The sequence below is a fragment of the Morone saxatilis genome, unplaced genomic scaffold, assembly GCF_004916995.1.
Source record: "Morone saxatilis isolate NCDOM2014 unplaced genomic scaffold, NCSU_SB_2.0 Contig2, whole genome shotgun sequence".
NCBI classification, from domain to species: domain Eukaryota; kingdom Metazoa; phylum Chordata; class Actinopteri; family Moronidae; genus Morone; species Morone saxatilis.
In genome coordinates, this window is record NW_023339762.1 from 10,760,145 (window position 1) to 10,780,517 (window position 20,373).

At 40.3% G+C, this 20,373-nt stretch overlaps 1 protein-coding gene across 1 annotated transcript in view; it reads right to left on the reverse strand.

The window, feature by feature from the left end:
- kcnq1.2 (potassium voltage-gated channel, KQT-like subfamily, member 1.2) overlaps nt 1-20,373 on the reverse strand; it is a gene marked incomplete at its 5' end in the record, with an annotated part of 165,374 nt that overhangs the window by 85,812 nt on the left and 59,189 nt on the right. The window contains 1 exon segment of the mRNA XM_035664282.1: nt 19,009-19,014. Coding sequence (XP_035520175.1) covers nt 19,009-19,014 — 6 coding nt within the window.

Sequence of the window (20,373 nt, forward strand, 5' to 3'; positions counted from 1 at the left end):
AGAGCGAGAGAGAGACAGGCAGGCAGAGACTGCCAGAGTTCTGCAGGTCCTCCATTAAGGCCAGTCAGTCAGCCAGTTAGTCATTAGGAGCAGAGTTGTCACTATTGGACCTGGGGGTCATTCATCACCCAACGGGCCGACAGGACAGGGACAGGGGAGCTCCCACTCTGCCAAACACACAAACACACGTGCTGAAAAATGCCCCAGGAGGTTTGGTACAGGGAAGGCAACTTGAGATATGTGCATAAATAAGACATGGGACACACAACAATACATGCTAATAATACAAAGGCACACTTGCTCATTTAGATTTCTTCTCTTTTTCTTTTAAGTGCACTAACATGTTGCAGGTTTCTGTCCCCGCTTTGTGATTTTATTGTACATGTAACAATATTCTCCACATAATAAAAAAGCCTTTTTACAGGGCCCAGGCTTGTCAGCGGAGGGAGTAGGTGCAAAGAACAACATTAATATCCAATATCACCACGCTGCTCAGGGCCCCTTTTTATCGTAATTCATCACACAACAGCATATTTCTCCTTTAAAAACAATTAAACGGTATAATTTGACTTCCAGTTAAGTCCTTGCTGCCCGACAACCCTAACAACATAGTAAAAGATAGCCACATCTAGTGCTCAAAGGAGAATACCTGCAAACTTCTCGAGGAAAAAAAGGACGTGCATGTGTATTTGTGTGCTATATGAGTGCATAGCAGTGAAAAGACTCTATCCTCAGGCCTACGACCCTTTTAACCTGCAGTTTTAAAAAAAAAAAAAGGTTTTACAGAATCAGCTGAATCTTCCCCATGGCCCAAATCTATCTGAGCAATAATTCAAGACGAAACACCTTTAGTCTCTTCCTTTTCATTGTGGTTGATTGTGAAGCTTTGGCAGAACATAATATCAGTTTAAAAAGTTCCCTCTGCGTGACTGGGGCTGGTGGGAGCTGAGATTTGAACCGAATATATCACAAGTCCCTGATTTAATCTCATAATAGTCGGCTTTAATGTCCAAATGCAAGACATATGTGGCTTCGCTTTGGTTCGCTCACTCAGGCCACGTAGTACAATCTCCCAGGGCAAGACCCAGGAAAGGGAATTTGCATTGGAACTGAAGCGTTCATGCTAGTTTAGTTTGATGCTAATTAGCCGAGACATTATAAACACCCTTTGGTTAGTAGATTTAGAGGCACTGTTATAGAAGATGAGCATTTAGAGAAATACATGTTTCATAAATGCTTGACCGTGAGATGACAAACATTGAAAGGGTCATGAAAAACATGAGATTAAACAAGATTTTACATCTATATTGTCCTAGATCAAAACAAATGCAATGAACACAAACATTACTGTAATGTTACTTTTTCTTACTCTTCATCCAACTGAACTCTGAACTGCTGTAAAACGAACAGTCATAAGTGCATCTTTCCCACTTTATCGCTAGAATTTGATTTCACACACACAAACACACACTGAATCACACCATACCCACCTAAACAAAGTCTGCTTGGTGGTAGCTCACATGTTCTTACACACACACACACACATACACATGTACACACACAGGGCTGCAGTGCTGCAGCAGTGGGAGTGTTGTGACTGTGATAGGAAGAACAGGGATTTGTTTGAAACAACAAACCCAGGAGAGCCTCAGTTGGTATGGACAATGATATGGATCCTTCTGTCTTCCATTGTTGCTATGGAGCCCACGGTGCATTAACCTCTCAGCAACTTTTTTTGTTTTTTTTTGTTTATGTCTGTGAGCAACATAATAGCATGTCTCTGTCTTTTTCTGTGTAGTTATCTTAAATGCATTCACATATGCAATCAGCTATACAATAGTGCATAGAAATATGCAAAACACAAATAAAAAAATAATTTATGCCTTTAAAGTGAGAATAAAATGGTAAATAGACTGTCCTTACATAGCGCCTTTCTAGTCTTCCAACCACTCAAAGTACTTTTACACTACATGCCACATTCGCACATTCACACACATTTACACAGTGATGGCAAAACCCATCTAACGGAAACTAACTCCTTCATTCATTCACATTCATACACCAACCGAATTGTGTTTACCATGTAATAAATAACAGATAACAGATAGGAGTGGAAGAAGTACTAAAAGTAGTAACACACAGTGTAGAAATACTCTGTTACAAGTAAAAGCCTTACATTCAGAATTTTACCTAATTAAAACCAGAAAAAGAAGTAGCATCAAAATACACTTAATGTACAATTAGTAAACGTATTAATTTGCAGATGGAAAAGTTAGCGCTTATTTGAATTACTTTATATACTGCTTGAAAGCTTCTGAATTTCCTCAAGGGATCAATAAAATCTGATCTAATAATCATCATTTATTTGTTGTATATATAATGTATTGTTAATCTGAATTTGCAAAGTAACTGGTGACTGAAGTTATTAAATAAATGTAATGGAGTAAAAAGCACAAAATGTGCCACTGAAAATGGAATTAATCAAGTGAAGTACAAGTACTTCAAAACTGTGCCCAAGTACCGTACTTGTAGAGTACACACAGCCTTTTTCTGTCATGGGCAGGCTATAAAAGTCTTACTGTATGCATGCCCTCATCACAACCAGCCTGTAATGATCTTGTTTCTGTTCAGAATCAGAATCAGAATCAGAATTATGTTTATTGCCAAGTAGGTTTTTACACCTACGAGGAATGTGTCCTGGTGCAATTAAATATACAAATCACACAAAAATCCCACAGAAAAATAAAGTACTTTAAAATTACGTTAAAATAGGCTAAATACAATTTGATACATTGCAGATTATCCAAAATAAAACAGCACATGTGCAAGCCAAGTCAGGAAGGAAGGCACCATTTCTATTTCTAACAGGTTGTGTGTAGCCATACTGTAAAAAGATCATCTGCAGTGTCACAGAATAACAGGGTCGGTGTGTCATTGCCTCTTCTCAGAGAGGATTATGCAGTGATAACAATCTGGCATAGTCACAGCCAGCAACGATCCCCTTGACCTAACTGTGTGGTTTTGCACAACGTGTGACCGGATGGATTCCTTTCTGTCCCCACAACAGGAATGGGAAAGAAAGCGGTATGGGAATGAGGAGGGGAAGTAGGGATTTCAAGTCCACATCCACTCCTTCCACCTCACTGGCTGTGGGAGAGTTATTGCAGCTACTAAGTGCAGCAGCTATCAGTTCTGGTTGGAACTGGTAAGGGATTGACTACAAAAACAATGGAAACACTGGGGGCAGTATTGGCAGTATATATGCTATAATGATGATCATAATGAGTATGAGAATAATAAGAAGAAGCAAAATAATACTGCAGCTTACGTCAAGTCAAGTTTAGTATATAGCCAAGAATTGCAATAAAAGCTGTAGATGGGTTTGTGTCCACAACATTTGTGGACATAACACGTTTAAATAATAAATACAGACTCAAAGTCAAATTTTGTGCTGTTTCCAATATGTAATGTACAAATCAAACTTTTTATTGGCCTCAACTCATTAAGGTCAGAAGTAGGGATGTCCGATAATATCGGAGGGCTGAATCCTGAATTCCTGCACACTATAAGATACCCAGCATCGACTATGCATTGTGGCCCACCATGATTTTTCACAGCAGTGCAAGCAGACAATCCACAGTCTTGAGAATCAGTCATCATGGCCAGATCTGGGTGAAAATAAGACTTCATATCAGTGTATTTCGACTTAATATGAAGGCCAAGGGCGCAGCAACAAAGAAGGTGTGAGTTACAATATCTAGCATATTCAGATTCAGGCTGCTGACACCAAAAGCTAAAGCTAAACCTAAAATTTATTTAAATATTTAAAACTGATTATCCCATTTACCAGGTAAAAACAGAAAAACACCATTCATCATCATCTCTACATCAAATGGCATGGCAAAGTACTTTGTACACTGAATTACAACACAATATTGATTACATAAAATTAGATGCATTTAGATGCAAGACCCGACTAAAGAATTACCATACTAATTTCTTCTTGAGTAATACTCCTTGGAGAGGAGGCACCTGGATTAAGCTTTACACACACACACACACACACACACACACACACACTGGACAACAGATGCCTCTTCCACTTGAGTGGGCAGCCGGTCTGTCACACATCCACTAAATTGGAGCAAGGACGTTCGTAAAGATCTGGTCTTGTGACAAACAGGAGAGATTTGAACAGGCAGCCAAGAGCCACTGGCTGCACTTCCTGCCTCTGTACATGTGTTTTGTTAGGTGCTTTTTCTAATTATACTTTGGATAAACCTCTGTAGTACATTGTGTAGTGCGTGTTTTTTCGTGCATAAGTGCATGTCTGTGTGTGCATTCTGGTTTTGTAGGAGGGTTCACATGAGGCTGGCTGGGCCCTCCAATGCCAGTGTGTCTGAGTGGAAAACCCCAGCACAATGGGACCGAGGCCGGGACTTCAGATTGGCCCACCGCCACCACTAACAGAGCAATGAGCGTGTGTGTATATGCATGTGTGTGCAACAAAAGAAAACTGATTGTACTGTCAATCAGTGACAGAAGACTTAAATGTTTTTTCTGTATATTCTGCAGATTCCTCTTTGATAAACATATGCACAGTGTTATTGCCCGGCTGTGAGACCGTGGCAAGCACACATGAGGAATTAACCAAAAGAGATGTTTCACTACCGGATGGAACAGTGTTACCAACACACACAGGGTTAGCAAAATTTACTGGTGCGCCCTGCTCCTGAGATGCATGGACATGTGGAGGTTTCTTGAGTATTAATCAGATGATTTTGCTCTATAAGGTCTGGTAATTTGGCTGGAGAACTTGAGTGATGAACCAACAACAGGTAATAAAGTCAAAACTTGGTTGCCTGGAAACACGCTGCTTAGCCCCACTGCATATAGAGATTGAATTTTTTCCTTTTCTAACCCTGTACCTGAGTAAAGTTGCTGCCTGAAGCTATTGACGTCATTAACAAAATTATGATGTGGCGCGGCTACTTTCTAGTCATTTGGGCAAAGCAACTAAAGGCCCGCTCACAGTATGACCATTATGGCTTTGAACATTGTACCAATTTAGCAATTCATTATGCTAGACAGACAAATGAGACTTAAACAGGAACAATACAAGCAATTATTAGGGACCTCCTGATTTTGCATGCTTCAAGGAATCTGAACTGGAACGAAGGAATCTGGACTGGCCGCATTCATAGTGCATGTGACTACACTAACACGTCAGGATACCGTTCCTCGTTTTCTTCGAGTCATTACTATCATGCAGTACCCGGACAACTACCAGGTGTGCTGGCTGATGAGCCCAGCCACATCATTGCCCAAAATCAGCGTGACATCATTGATGGGCAGAGCATGGTACACACCCATTTCAATGTCGCCTTCATTCACTCTGAATGAAGCATGAATGTATGCCCAAGCCAACCACTCCAACCACTTGGAAACCCAAAACCCACCTTCCTTTTTCCCGTACTTATTTTGCACACATTTGCATAGGCAAAAAATTATTCACCCAACAGCACCAAACAAAACTGGAAAAACAAGGACAAAATAGTCCCTTAACTCCCTATGCAAGTTTTTAAAATGAACATACATTTTTTTAACAACCCATTGTTCTTTTTAGAGGTTACTTACTGCTACAGATATGAAGATATTGCTAAAATGGCAGTGATTTATGTGTCAAATTGTTGCATGTTATACAATGAATTCCCTCTAAACAACATATGGTGCCAACATGGGCTATTCACAGTATCACAGTACCAACTGTGCGTGAGACGGGCTATGCGCTTTCCAAGCTTTAACGTCACTGGTGTATGTGTTTGTACGTGCGTGTCTGTGGTTTTGTCATGTGTTGTCAGTGTGTGTGCCTATTATAGGACACCTACAATGGCTATAATATGACCAGAGCCTTGCTGAGCCTCTAGTGGGTGTATGACAAGGGTGTGTTTGTGTGTGTGTGTGTGCTTGTGAGTGCTCGTATGCTCAGCTTAACAGATGTTCGCTGTCTATCTGTCCATCTCATCAGTTTGCGAGGCAGCAAAAATGTGCTAGTTTCAACTCATCCCCACTTGGGTTGTTATGCTGCAGCCTCTTACTGTTACTGTAAGTCAGCTTCAGCTAAAGTAAACAGTAGTGCCCTGTCCTGCCTCAAGGATTCATAGCCCATTGCCTGAGGGAATGAAAAAGAGTCTATTGCAAAACTACAGCTGCCTCTGTGTTGCAGTAAACTGTATGTACCGATGCTGTAAAGAAGTGTAATAAAAATGTATTACACATGTTCATTAATGTAAACATATGCTGGACACATGGAATGCATTCTAGATTAACATTTTGACTTAAAAGTGCTATGCTCATACTGTGCACTAAAAAAAAAACATCTCAAGCATGTACTGCAACAAAATGAATAAGTAATGGACACAATGAAGTAAAACCAGCACCAACATACTCCTCAGATAATTGGCAAAAGCATGGACCTTTCTGTGCTGTGCTAGTAACACAACAGTAGCCTAGAGGTTACAGAGGCTGGTTTGTGATAAGTAGGTATGTGGTTTAGATCCCAAGAAAGGCATAATTTGGGTGGGGGAAAGTGAATGAGTAACACTTTCCCTCCTTTAGGCAAGGTGCTTTGCCTGCAGCTGCTCCAGTGGAGTAAAGCACAGTGGCAGAAAGTGTGACTGCTGTGGTTGTACCAGGCAGTGTGAATGTGTGTTACCGAATGAGAAGAGCATATGTTCCCAGTAAAAGCGCCTTGGGTAGAAGTTTAAAAATGAAAAACACTTTCTTGGGAATTAAAGACTAAAACATACTAGTAAAAAAAGTAAATGGTGCACAAGAGTTCTTAACAAGCGGGTCTCAAATTGGTTATAGTTAAGTTTCCTTAAATTTTTTCAACTCCTCCTAATGCAACCAGAGCTTTAATCAAAGAAGCTTTGATATAATATTAATGAGGATCGTGACTCACATGGATCACTGTCTCTGGCTCCCAGCTGTTTGTGTGTGGATGTGTGTGCATATTTTGTGTGTTCATGTGTGTCAGTGTGTGTACCTATTCTGGCTGGTACTATTTGCCTCCCTGTTTTCCTCCCTCCCAAAAGATTAATCACCCAGATGTTTCCTTGTTTTGCTGTTGGCTCTTTCTCACATTATATATCAAACAGAAACATCTCTCGCTCTCTCTCTCTCTCTCTCTGTCTCAACCTCCCTCCCTCCTTCCCTCCCTCCCCCACCTATAAGGCAATGTGTTTTTTGTTAATGGGCATGTAGTGAGAGGAGGCCAACAAGAGCAGGATTTCTTTTCCACTTGCGGTTTGATTTCGAACAGACACATATAATAAAATTACACTGCATTTGGGAAGATTTGTCCTCTCCAAGAAGTTGGGAGTGCAGAGCACAAAGACAGCTTGACTGACATTTTTTGCTATGTGTGCTTTTATATTACAAAAAGTGTCCGGTTTAAATGTGTCTGATCATGTGTATTGATTTGCTGTCAGGTGAAGATAATGGCTTTGTCAGCTGAAACGTGAATTACAGTTGTACGTACAAACACACACACACACACAGACACACAGACTTCTGTACCAACATTGACATGCATTCTCGAACCCCTCACCGTGATGACCTTAAAAGGATAGGTTCCGTTTTTTTTAAGTCTATCTTAATGCAATACTTCTATCTGAATACGTACGTTGAAAGTGGTCGCTGTAATCAGTATTCTGTTCTTACTGGCCCTGAGGCGATCCTTTCCTATCATGACTTACAAAATCTGCAGTCCTAGTTCTGTGCAAAAATGCATTCTGATTGGCTCATAAAAACAACAGTTTGTGCTGTACAATGGTGACATCCAGCCCATGTGAAAGCTTTAACAGACGCACCTTTTCCTGCATTTATTAACTTCAAGCAGGCCTTTCAGTGTGCTTGACAAAAGTCCAACTTGCACAAATTATGGACACGTTAAGTGTCATATTACGGTAGTTTTTAATTTAAGAATACACCTTTCAGACGTAATGAGGACTGTGGATTTTGTCCTCCAATTTCTTACATTGTAGGAGTACCCCACCCTAAACTTACCTAAACCTAATTTACCCTCAAACCAAGTCTGAACCCTCAAATGGCCCTTTGAAGCAGTAGGACTGACCAAAATGTCCTAGTTTTCCTAAAATGTCCTCACGTTACAGTCCAAAATTCTATTTGGTCCACACAAAGATAGAGATACCAAATACACAAAGACACACTACACCACACACACACACACGCAGGTAGAACCCAACCCTGTAACTCAACCCTGACCCCCTGACACTTAGGCCACCCTGTAACACTAGCCAAACCTATGCCACTGCAGCACATTACACACACACACATACGTACAAAAGACACACAATTTGCACAGCATCTATGCTAGTTGGCTTGCAGCATATGCAGGGCTGGTGCTGTGAAGTGAACAGGCCCTTTTCCTATACAGCCACTGGCCATATGGTGGCCAGGGGCTGGCCTTGGTAATTGATGGTATCTGTCGGTCTGTCCATGGAGAGGGGCCCTGGGGCCCCGGGATGGCCGAGCTAAAACATACAGAGATCCAGCATGGGGGGGGGGGGGTTTAGTGAGTGAGGGGGAGATGCTAGTGTTTCATCCCTCCTCTTCTATTCATCCATTCAGCTATACAAAGAGTTAACTCCCCCAACTCCCACACAGCACACCACAATTGTACTCGGGCTTGCTGATAAAGGCCCTTCTCTCTCACTCTCTCTTGCTCTGGCTAGTTGGCCCAGACCCCCTGTCTGTGGGCTAGGGTGAGGGGCTTCAAAGCCCCCTGGCCTGGGTCTGGTCTGGCTGCCTGGTTCTGCCCCTCACACCCTCCCCCGTCACTCTGCTGCTGCTACGTTAACCCCCCAAATGAGTTCTTTGATTGGGGCACAGCCAGCCAGATGGCACCCATTGGATGGGGATCACTGGGTACTGCCAGATTGAGACTGGGAGAAAAATACGACACTGGCAAGACTTCATGGGAGCCAGGTTACTACACTAGTTAGACCCTTTGACTTACGGACAATTAGATCATTAAACTTGAAGCTTTTACTCAGTTTGATGTTGGTCTGTCTATTCCAAAAAAAAAAAAGACCTTGCAGCAGCCAGTGATGACTCAAAGTCTGAGGAGATGCACCTCATTACAGTTTGATATGTATTCAGTATTTGTGTTAATGATTTTGTGATATATATATTATCTATAGATAAGGTCATATTTAAGGTCATCTCAGCATTTGCAGGGTAACACAAAACTGCTAACAAGACTACAGGATTATATATTTGGTATTTCTAATAATTTCTGATCCAATATACTATACTTATTTATACTTGTAAGTGTGTGCTACTACTAGTAACAAAGTACGTTTTCAGACATATAAAGGTTGCACTTTGGTTCAGATGATCTACAATTTTAAATATAAGTAACGTAGTACATTACAGTAAATTATTAAATATAAGATGTGGGTAGCTTATGAATTTATTTGTGGCTTTTTCCATTTACCTCCTAATCTCAAACTATATGCAACCTATTTTCAACAATACATTAGCCTACTTCATGTTAGGCAGGGTTGGTAATAGACAACAGAAGCAGGAATAGCCATCAATCAATAGCAAAAAAAGTCACACACAGATGCACACATATGCAAACACATATGCACATACAATCCCATGCACATTCTTTTTCTCAGGGTCTGATGACCCTTACACATGTGTGTGTGAATTTTTCCATGGCAGTGTTCACTGAACACCGCCTCCCCATCAACAGGGGTGAAGTAGAGGTACACAGGATGGGATGAGTGTGAAAGCGTGGGAGAGGGAGGAGAGAAGCTGGGCTTGTTCCCACAGGCCTGACTCATGGCTTCGCACTCACAACAAAGACCCCTGTACCGGGGCATGGCACCCCAGTGGGTGGGGCAGACACATGCACAAACACACATGAATACAATACATATAATATACAATACATCAAGATATGGATATATTATGTTTGCAGATTTGTGAATAAATGTATGACAATATTAAGAGATAGTTTATCCCTGTTTCATTGGCTACATTACTATAATTTCTACTGAATTCCTCTCTGTTCAGACTCTGAACTGTGTTGAGTTTCAAAATATTAACAGTTTGATGCAAGAAAATTTGGAGATTCAGGGTTGCTTATGGACCCTAAGGTAATAAAATCGGGGAGCATTTTATATTTTATATTTATACAGGATGTGAGTTCAATCGTGTACACTAACTGTACTACCACTACCCCAGTGCTCCAATGAGCTCCCACTTCTTGCAGCACAGCTAACTGAGCTAACTAGCTAATGGCAGCTAATGTCACAGTTAGCAGTAGTTAGCAGTGACTTTAGTGTCCATAACAAAACTTTGTAAATTACCAAGAGTTGAGGCAAAGCAGCCAGAGGTCATCAGGGGGAAGACCAAAAAACATTTTCTCCATAAAGTGAACAAAGCATTACGCCCTTTTCCTGACACAGCAACCAATAGTCACATAGTACAAGAACAAGCACCGAATGGTATTGACGGCACCATTCACCCTATAAAGTCAGTGAAGCATCAAAATTATTTTGAAGCTGTTATTAAAAAGTTACATAATGTTGCTTTAAATGTAGGAGAAAGTCTTTGTGATGCAAATGTGTAAACTTTTGTTTCCCATCATAAAAAAACGGCACTCCCTCTTCACTGATGTGGGCAACAGAATAAAACTCCAGTCACAGTGAGACTGCTCCATGGTGACTCAGTTTCAGTTGCCCTGCAGCAAACATATTACTAGTCATCTGTACCTGATGGTTCCCGGCAAAGCAGTCTGTATCATACCACCTGCTACCAAGCTGGTGAGACAAGCTAGCTTCTAATTGCACCACTATCAGCAGCAGCCTAAATTGCTGCCTCTTTTAGATACACTTTCTTATCACTGGACGAAGTGCATGTGTTTAAAATATGCTATCCTTTTGGACTATTTGTATACATTACACAAGCTAAATGAAGATGTATGGATAGGACATATACTACTATATACCATTATTCTAATATGGTGATATTCAATATTTTGACACTTTTGTGTTGTTGATATTTGTTGCCTCAAATATCTAATTCCAGCCATACTTTTCTTTTGTCCCTTTCCTCCAGTATGTCATCAGCCCTTAACTTCAAACTATATTGTAGTTCTTCTTCTAGTAACATACAAGATGAATTTGTCAGGTTTGTGTGCTCCGACACCTTTTACATATGCTATTGATTTTTAGGTGTAAGCTCTTAAAGGACCAGTGTGTAGGATTTAGTGGATTGCAACAAACTGAATACTTTTTGCTTTCCAAACCTGTAGGAACAACTATGGAGGCCGCAAAACTCGCGAAAACAGCACAAGCCCTAGCTAAGGCCAGTGTTTGGTTTGTCCATTCTGGGCTACTGTGGAAACATGCCGGCTAGGATAACGGCAACATGATTCTTATTTTTAATATTATATTCCCTTTCTGCCAATAGAAATGTGTACACACTGGACTTTTAAGGCACAAAATGTGTCAGTACTGTATGCTTGAATTGTACACGTCATCCTGACACCAGAACAGTAGGATTCATGTCAAAAATCAGTAAAGTGGCCCTTAAGACAGCAACTGTGCCACTGAGAAGGGGAAAATCCACAAAGACCTAGCCAGCAGGGCCTTATGAAACTCTGGGCTGACTTCAATTCTAATTCTAATTTTGCTTTAATTTGATATGGTGACAGACAAACAGTCTCCTGTGTACTGCGATTCCATATGGCACTGCACCGACTCTCTTTCTTTCATTTGGTGTTTCCTTCATTCTGTCATTCTTCCTTGTATTCTGTTGGGCCTGTAAGAGCTCCTGCCCCCTCCCATGTACATTACAGGTCTGTCTCTAGCCTAGGCAAACAAAGATGACTATAGTGAATGGCTTGCTGCTAGGCTGAATGGCTGCTCTTATCTGCAGTATGTGGGACACGGGATGGCAGCAGCACATGTGCTGATGACAGCCTCACACTGGACAGACTCTGGCGCTGTACAATACCTCCCACTGTACACCTGTTCCCCACTTAGGTCTACAAGGTCTGGATTAATCCACAACAAAGCCATGATGTTGTTTTAACATGCATGGTTTTTGGGGTAATTGTTTGGAGTAGCAGAAGATGTGGATGCCATAAGGTAAGCTTATCACATCTGCCTGAGTGAGATTTAGCGCCACTGACCTAGGAGGTGTCAGGGAGAACATCAGCCACCTGCCCATACACCCTGACAGAGCCACTGCCTTTGTTGAGCCACTGTTTGCCCGGAGCTGCCCTGGGTCAGACCTGTTTGCTCTCAGGGATGAAGAGAGTGATAAAGGGATGGAGGGATGGAGAGAGATGGAGAGAGATGGAGAGGCGAGGAGGCTCCTCATTTGTATAAGGTCTCTGGCACCATTCATGCCTGCAGGCTTTGACAAATGGAGGCAATAAAGGGGCGAGGCCTGGCAGGGCTCAATTAACCACTAGTGGGGCAGGAGAAGAGGGGGACACGGACCAGGACCCTCGCCTTTATAGAGAAGGAACAAGTGAACTGCAGGGAGGGGGAGGTCTGGCAATTTGTTCAGCTGTCTGTCTGTCTGTCGGAGAAGACCTGGCCAGTCCTTCTCACTGTCTTTCCGTCTTTCTTTTGGATGTATTGACTTTTGCACTTGAGGGACAACTTGAACTTGTCTTATAGTGTCCTAGCAGTCACAGATGAAAACAAAGGCAAATAGCTTTAAGCATAAAAAAAGTATGAATGTCAAGTGGAACAGCTTTGTGCTTCTAAATATTTTTTTTCTCAAACTCCCTCTTTATGCTTAATGTGTCTAATGATGTAATGTGATGCTGCAAAATGGCAAGGAACAACTTAACACCTCAAAGGCAAAAAGAAATCCTCTTGACAAAATGTCCACCCAAAAACATCTCCCATTCAATCCCAATACTACTTCAGCCAAGCGTACATCAATATGGCGCTTATGCTAGTGCAAACACACCGTAACTTATGCAGAGCCAAAAAGCCAACAGTGCTTATTTAGAGGACAAGTTCACAATCCCTGTAGCGCTGCTATCCATTCCCAGTGACAGTCATTTGTGTACCTTACACTCTCAGCACCAGCTAGCTACCTCCATTCAAATTCAAATTGAATCCCAGTGGAGGACAATGGTTGGGGATTCGCTGAGAGCAATTAGTAGTGGACTCCTCCAGTGTCTGGCCCAAAGACTTTTAGCCCTGTGGTTCCATCATGCAGAGGCATTGACCCCTTTCAGATGCTCGAAAAGGAGGAAGAGAAAGAAAGTGCTGAAGAAAGAGGGCTGCCTAGCGACGACGAAACGAGAGGAGGGGAGTGGATTGGCAGAGTCAGGACTGTGTGTTGGTTTTTCTCTCCCGACATTACACTAAGAGACAAGAGCTGGAGTGTGATGAAGGGTGCATGGCTGTTGTGTCAACAGGGAATGCAATGAAGACAATCTCATTCTCAAGCCAAGACATATCAAGCCACACTTGCACAACAGGACAAATAAATGAGAAATCTTTAAAAACTCAAAAATTAACTCCAAAAAGGTAAAACAGTTTTATTATCTTCTGTAACTGCTACTAGGGCCTGGAAAAACTTACATTTGACACAGCCATGCATGGATTTAAATCATATGTCTATCTACTGAGAGTGTAACATGACTCTGGGGTCAACAGTCAGCTAAGATAGCAGCATGCCGTAAGGCAGGTGCTGTCTCGCTGCCATCCAACCTTTAAAATTCTTCTTTACAACAGCAATTCCATCGGCCTACTGCAAGTGGTAACCGTACAAAAACAACTTGCTTCACTTTAAGATTACTGTACGCATTGTCATTTATATTGTGACTTTTGTTGCTATTTCAGAGTTTGGTCAACACATTCAATCAAGCTCAACACACCAGAAATTAAAACACCAAACATCTAGTGTTTCCCTTGTTTTGTGGATATACAGGCATATGTTTTTCTTTCGGACAATTCACTTCATATTGCAACGTTTTGAATAATGGAAAAGCAATCATCCCAAATACTACTAAACAAATTAAAAAGACGACCAAACGCAAATCTCCCAAACCTCTATGGAATCATTGTGGATATCTGTTTGTCACATCTTAATTATCTTAATCCTGGGCCAACTGAGGGAGACGTGGGTCCAGATCGTTATCATCCAGCAGCACTCACAGAGAATGTGCATCACTCTCTGGGCTTGGATGATATTAGAGCATGAATTTACTGTTAACCGCAATTTTCTTACCTTTGAAGCCAGCTGACTGGATGAATTTTTAGCTGATTCCATAACTACACCGGTAATCTTGCCAAGCATCACACCACCTTCCATGGCAAATCATGTATAAAGGAAAAACTCTTCCTCACCAATCAAGTCAATCAGTGAACCAGGCACGCATTCTGTGGGACTCTTAGTCTACATCAAATGGGTTATTAGACGGACATTTTAATTTTCAAAGGTATTCCTAAAAGTGAACAACTACAACATCTTCTGTATAAATCAAATTTGGACTTCCTATGCCTATCAGACATGGTTCACAGAAAACTGCTGACACATTAAAAATGCACAGCTATAATATGTTTTGACAAGATAGAACTAATGGTCGGGGTGGAGGTGTGCTATTTTCTCAAATTAACTCTCTTAGCCCAAATGTCATTCACTATGATTAGGATCTATAGACCACCATCTGCAAAAAAATTGTTTTATGATAAGCTGAACAGCCTTCTTAAAGAGTGATACTAACAGTGATTGTATTGGGAAATTTTAACATAAACTGGAATGAAAAAGCTAAAAAGAAAGAATTAAATTAACATTTTAGTTACATTTTTAAGACCTACTAGGATTACTAATTCCTCAGATAAACTTGGCCTTCAATAACAGACCATAAAGAATAAAGATATCTTACAATCTGGTTACAGGTTAATCTGACCACAATATGATTTTGATTGTAAGAAAGGAGATTTAATCTATCAGCCCATAAGAAGCTAGAACAGTATAAAATAGTCAGCTAAGCAATCTTGAAAATGTAATTAAGGAAATCAACTGTAATGAGCATCTCATAAGTAAAAGTGTTGATGGTAACTGTAATTCATTAATGGGTGAATAAAAAACACAGTTTAATGAGGAAAGTGATATGCAAACCAGACCAAAGAGATTATCTACTATGGTCAAATGAAAAAAATACAGTCACTCATTAAACAAAGGGACCATGCGCTCAAGATGGCTCTCAGGAACAAGGTGGAACATGAGAGGCCTCTATTTACTTCACTGAGAAATATGGTTGTGAAAGAGCTCAGAAAGTCAAAAGCAACATTCTTCATTAATGCTATTAGTGAAGCAAATGGGAATGCTAAAGAAATCTGGCAGAATTTAAAGAAAATTACAGAGAAATCTGATACCATTGATAAAAAAAATAGAACCAAATATAGAGGGAAATGTGATCCATGATTCAAGTAAAGTGGTGACAGCATTTAATACTTATTTCATTGATTCTATAAAAACCTTTAAATACTGATGCTCCCATCCTGACTTTTAGAAAAGTGACCAACTTCAAAGTGTGCACAATTATTTTCCTCTCTTAGTTATTCAAGCTCATTCCTCCCATTGCAAAAATTATGAACTGGTCCAATAGGAGTGTTTCCAGGTGCTTGAAAAACTGCAACAATTACACCAGTGTTTAAATCGGGCGACCACATGGTCGTTAGTAATTATAGACCCATCAGTACCCTTCCAGCAGTATCAAGAATTCTCTGAACAGATAATATCTCATGTAAATGCTAGGTCTTTCTCATTGCATTTTATGCAATTTGGATTTCAAAAACACAATTCCACTGAAACCAACTGTTTTTTGTTTGGTTTTTTTTTAAACATTAAGGCTAAATTAGACCAGGGAGGTATAGTGGGGGCTGTCTTCCTTGCTTTAAAGAAAGCCTTTATTATAGTTAATCATGAGGTTCTAATTATCAAGCTATCAAAGTTAATTTTTTTACTCAATGTAATCAGATGATTAAAATCATACCATACAGATAGAAAACAATGTGTTCGTGTAGACCATAAAACCCTCAGATATAATTGATAATTATGTTGGTGTACCTCAAGGTTCAACTTTGGGTCCCCTGTTATTTGTTACATCTTGACAAGTCTGTTAGATGTAATTTGTCGGATGTATGCTGATGACACGATCATATATTTACATGTAATATAAAATATTTAGACATCATAATAGATACACAACAAACAACAAGTTTAAAAAGTTGTGAACAGAATCAAATTCAATCCGGCAAATTATAGAGACATTAGGGACAATCTAACTATGAAGGCCTCAAAGTTGTACAGTGATTCTCTCACACATGGACTACTGTTTGACCAGCTGAACACAGACAAGTAGGACCACATTGCAGTCAGTAGAAACACTTAAGCAGTTGTCCTTAATGTGTCATATGGTTATGACATATAGGAGACATTAATACAGCCATTGTGTTGCTATTGTTTGTCCTTCTGTGCTTTTATCTGTGCTTATGTGGTTTCGTCAGTGTTTATGTACTCTGTGCTTTTTTGCGTTTCTGTGCTTATGCACTCTGTGTTTATGTGATTTTATCTACGCTTATGTGCTTTTTGTTTTTGCTTACGTGCTTTTGTATTTTTTCTTTTAATGTTTTTGATATGACATCAACCTGCCAGGAACTGCAGATGAAAATAAGCTTGTATGGCTAAATCTGGCACATTTACATAGTGGACTTAAGTCCTTTTGTTAATTAATGTGCATTGTCCCTTTAAAATAAATAAACTTCAAAGAAATAAAAAACTATGCAAACGTAAGATTTCACTTTTTGTTTTAGAAATGCATTATGATAAAAAAGAAAGAAGATTCTCTAAATTCTAGAAATGCTGAAGGATAAAAAGGTACAACTGGCAGAACAAAAGTTGTTTCATGTGGCAAATTGTTTTTGATGCTGGAACCACAGCTATCCACTTCCTGTGTAAGAGAAGCCAGCAAAGGTGCTGTAATCTGCTTATCTCCACAGGTGGCTGACATACATACTGCACACACATATAGAGGTAGAAACATATAAACACATAACATCACACAACATTATGAGCACATGCTCACCCAAGAGTTAACAGCGAGATGTGCACTTACAAACACGAACCCACACACAACCACATCCAACACACAGATGTCTTTCTCACATATCGCACATATAATGTGAAGTGAGGTGAAAAGGAGAGGAAAGAGAAACAAAGGACCAACACAACAGAAGACAAAGAACACAATAATTAGATAGAAGACAGAAAGTTAGAATGAGAATAAAACAAAAACTATGACAGACTGTTTTGACTGTACAGCATGCACACAAGAATACATAAAATACACAACACAATGATGAAAAACGTTTAACTAACATTAAAGGTAGAAAAATGAGTGCAGTGACGAAACCTTAGTCCAAGTAAGAAATAGAAGACTTTAACATATTAACAGAGAGACTGAAGGGATGTGAGGTGTAAAACTAAAACAGTTGCAAACAGCCACGTGTTGTTGTCAGTAGCTGCTGGTATAGTTCATCTCTCACTGGCTCACCTTCACCACAGCTCTGGACAGGAGTTGATCAAAAGTAGTAAAACAGCTCAGATAATATCGAACAATACACCAATCACTAACCTATCTGATCACAAAGGAAGAGTCATCAATTCACACCACCACTGACACCAAAATGTGTCTTCCTAAACTCCAGAGTCTGTGCATATGTATGTATGTGAGGGTGAAGCTGACGTGTGGGTATCCATAAGCTCCTGCTGGGCGCCAAAATGACGTGACTGTAAATGTTTTCCACCCTCTCTGACTTACAGCAGGTCCGCCCTGCCCTCAGACGGATGTGGAATGTTTGTACAGTATGAGCGGCGGTGCTGACCCAAGACCTGAGCACTGGTGTTTAATCTGTTCCGAAACCAGTGGAAATCAAACAAGAGTGTTTCCCTTGTGGAGGACTCATGTGTGAGTATGAGTGTGTGTGGGTGGGTGGGGCGGGGTTCTTGCCTATATGGAAGAATAACACTTTATAATGCTGGGGTTAGGTTGAGATCTGGGTAATTCATACTGACAAAAAATTAGTGGTTCAACTGATGACAGCTAAGATGACGACAGTGATGAGGATGATAATGACTGTGTGATCCTGTGATGATGATGGTGGAGCTGTGTGTGCGTACAGCACTGGACGAGGAATTATACACAAACTTAAGTCTTAATTAGACAATTCTTGATTAAAGCTGCAATCCCAGATTTTTTTGGGCCACTCGGGGCCATAACATTGACATACTACTGTATTACACAGTTGGAACGGCAAACATGTTGGCAAACCAAGCCACACCAGCATTCATTTAGAGTTTTTTATAGCCACTTTAGTTCAATTTAGTCTAATATTCACAATCCTTGTAGTTTGGTTTTAGTGTGCACCAACTCCTGAGGGAAATATCTAGCTCATTAGCAACAACATTTTCCCAAGCTCACTAACATTGTCTGTCTGTTTGGTGCTGAGCAGATAGCATACAATGGGTTTATATGAAAAAGCTGCCTGCTGCTGTTAAAAACAAGTTGATACGAGCAGAGCCAGAAAAACAAAACAATTCTTGTGTTTAGACATTTGACTTTATGAGAAGTTGAATTTCTTTTATGTGAGCTATTTTATCATTGTTGTATGGGAACTTACCAGCCCTACTGATATATATTATGATATGGCAAAGGCATGCAGTCACAATCAACCGATGTTAAAAGCATTGTGCAACAGTGTCTATATGTGTAATGGCCCAGTGGCCACATGCCCTTTCTGTTAGTTGTGCATGTGAGAAGATGTTTGTCAACCAAAATGACTGTCATTTGACCTTGGACTTCACGAACATCCAACCCAACCTGCTCTCCAACTGAAGACATGGCAGAAATCCTGTCAGTCTTAACTCGACTCCCTTCTTCATCCTCTCCTTCACCTCTTGTCAGAAAAAAAATAAACACTGTTGTCAGGGGGCTCATAACGCTGCATGTTTACTTAAACTCTCTATCTGCCCATCATACAGCGTCAGCAGAGGAGGGTGGGTTGACATGTTTTAGATGTTTCTTCATAGTATTCCCAGCATTACTCTTCTATGAAGTGTACGTATATTTAGGTATATGTGTGTCGTGTGTGTGAGTATGTGTCTCCTCCTGAGTGATGAGCCTAATAGAAGCACCCGGGGGTGTGTTTCTGTCTCCACAGCTTTGACGAGGACTCTTCAGCTGCATCTCTACCCTTCTGTGAGGTCAAATGCAGGTCACGGTGATAAAGGCTGAACTCCTGACACCCTTTCCAAAGAATGAGATGGCTCATTGTGTAGCAACAGATAGCAGACACAATGAGCCCTAGTCTGAGTCCTGTTTTCATCCGATGCGCTGCTTCTTTTCTTGGCCGTGGTGACGGTTGGCTAGTGACCCCATAATCACCCAAGGGTGCCCCCTTTATCGTTTTTTGTCCAAATTTCATATCAATGCAAATGAGGTTGGAGAGGAGTTCATCCTAGAACGCTTTGAGAGATGATAGGTTTTTTGAGGATGAGATTTGTGTACCGGGTAGAGAAATGCAGGCTCACTCAGTATCTGAATGCATAATTACAATGTGGAACTACTCCACTTTGCTCTCTCTCTGCACTATTTTTCCAAAACAACTCTAAGTCCACTTGAGAATACTTGAGGTTTGGAAGAGTCAGATTTTGGCAGTGGCTATGAGAAAAGTTGGATGTCACCCAAAGACAATATTTTTGATAAAAAGAGGACATAAGACAAACCATCTATACTTATTACATTTCTGTTTGATTTTCTGTGCTTTTGCTCCCACGTTAAGACCACTTATATGGGTATCAAGTTATAGCTATTGTTTTGCTTTGTGATAAATCAACAAGAAAGTCTTTTCCAAAAACCTGAAAAAAGAGGTTTTAGATTTTTCAGGCAGAGCTACAACCTGCTATTGTGATGAATTTTCAACACAGTGGTTTTTATATCCTTTGTTTGATTGCTCAAGCTCAATATGGTCAATGGTCAAATGTGATAATAATAAGCATTGCCCTATGGATTACAATAAAGGTTTACAGCATTTGCATCCAAGAACACAAACTGTGTACATTGTGTTAAATTACTCTAGCTAAAACAAAATTCTCAGTGCTGTATTCATATAAACAGTGGTGCAGCGAATACTTATACACATATGTATATATATATATATACATACATATATATATATACATACATACATATGTATATATATATATATACATACATACATACATATGTATATATAT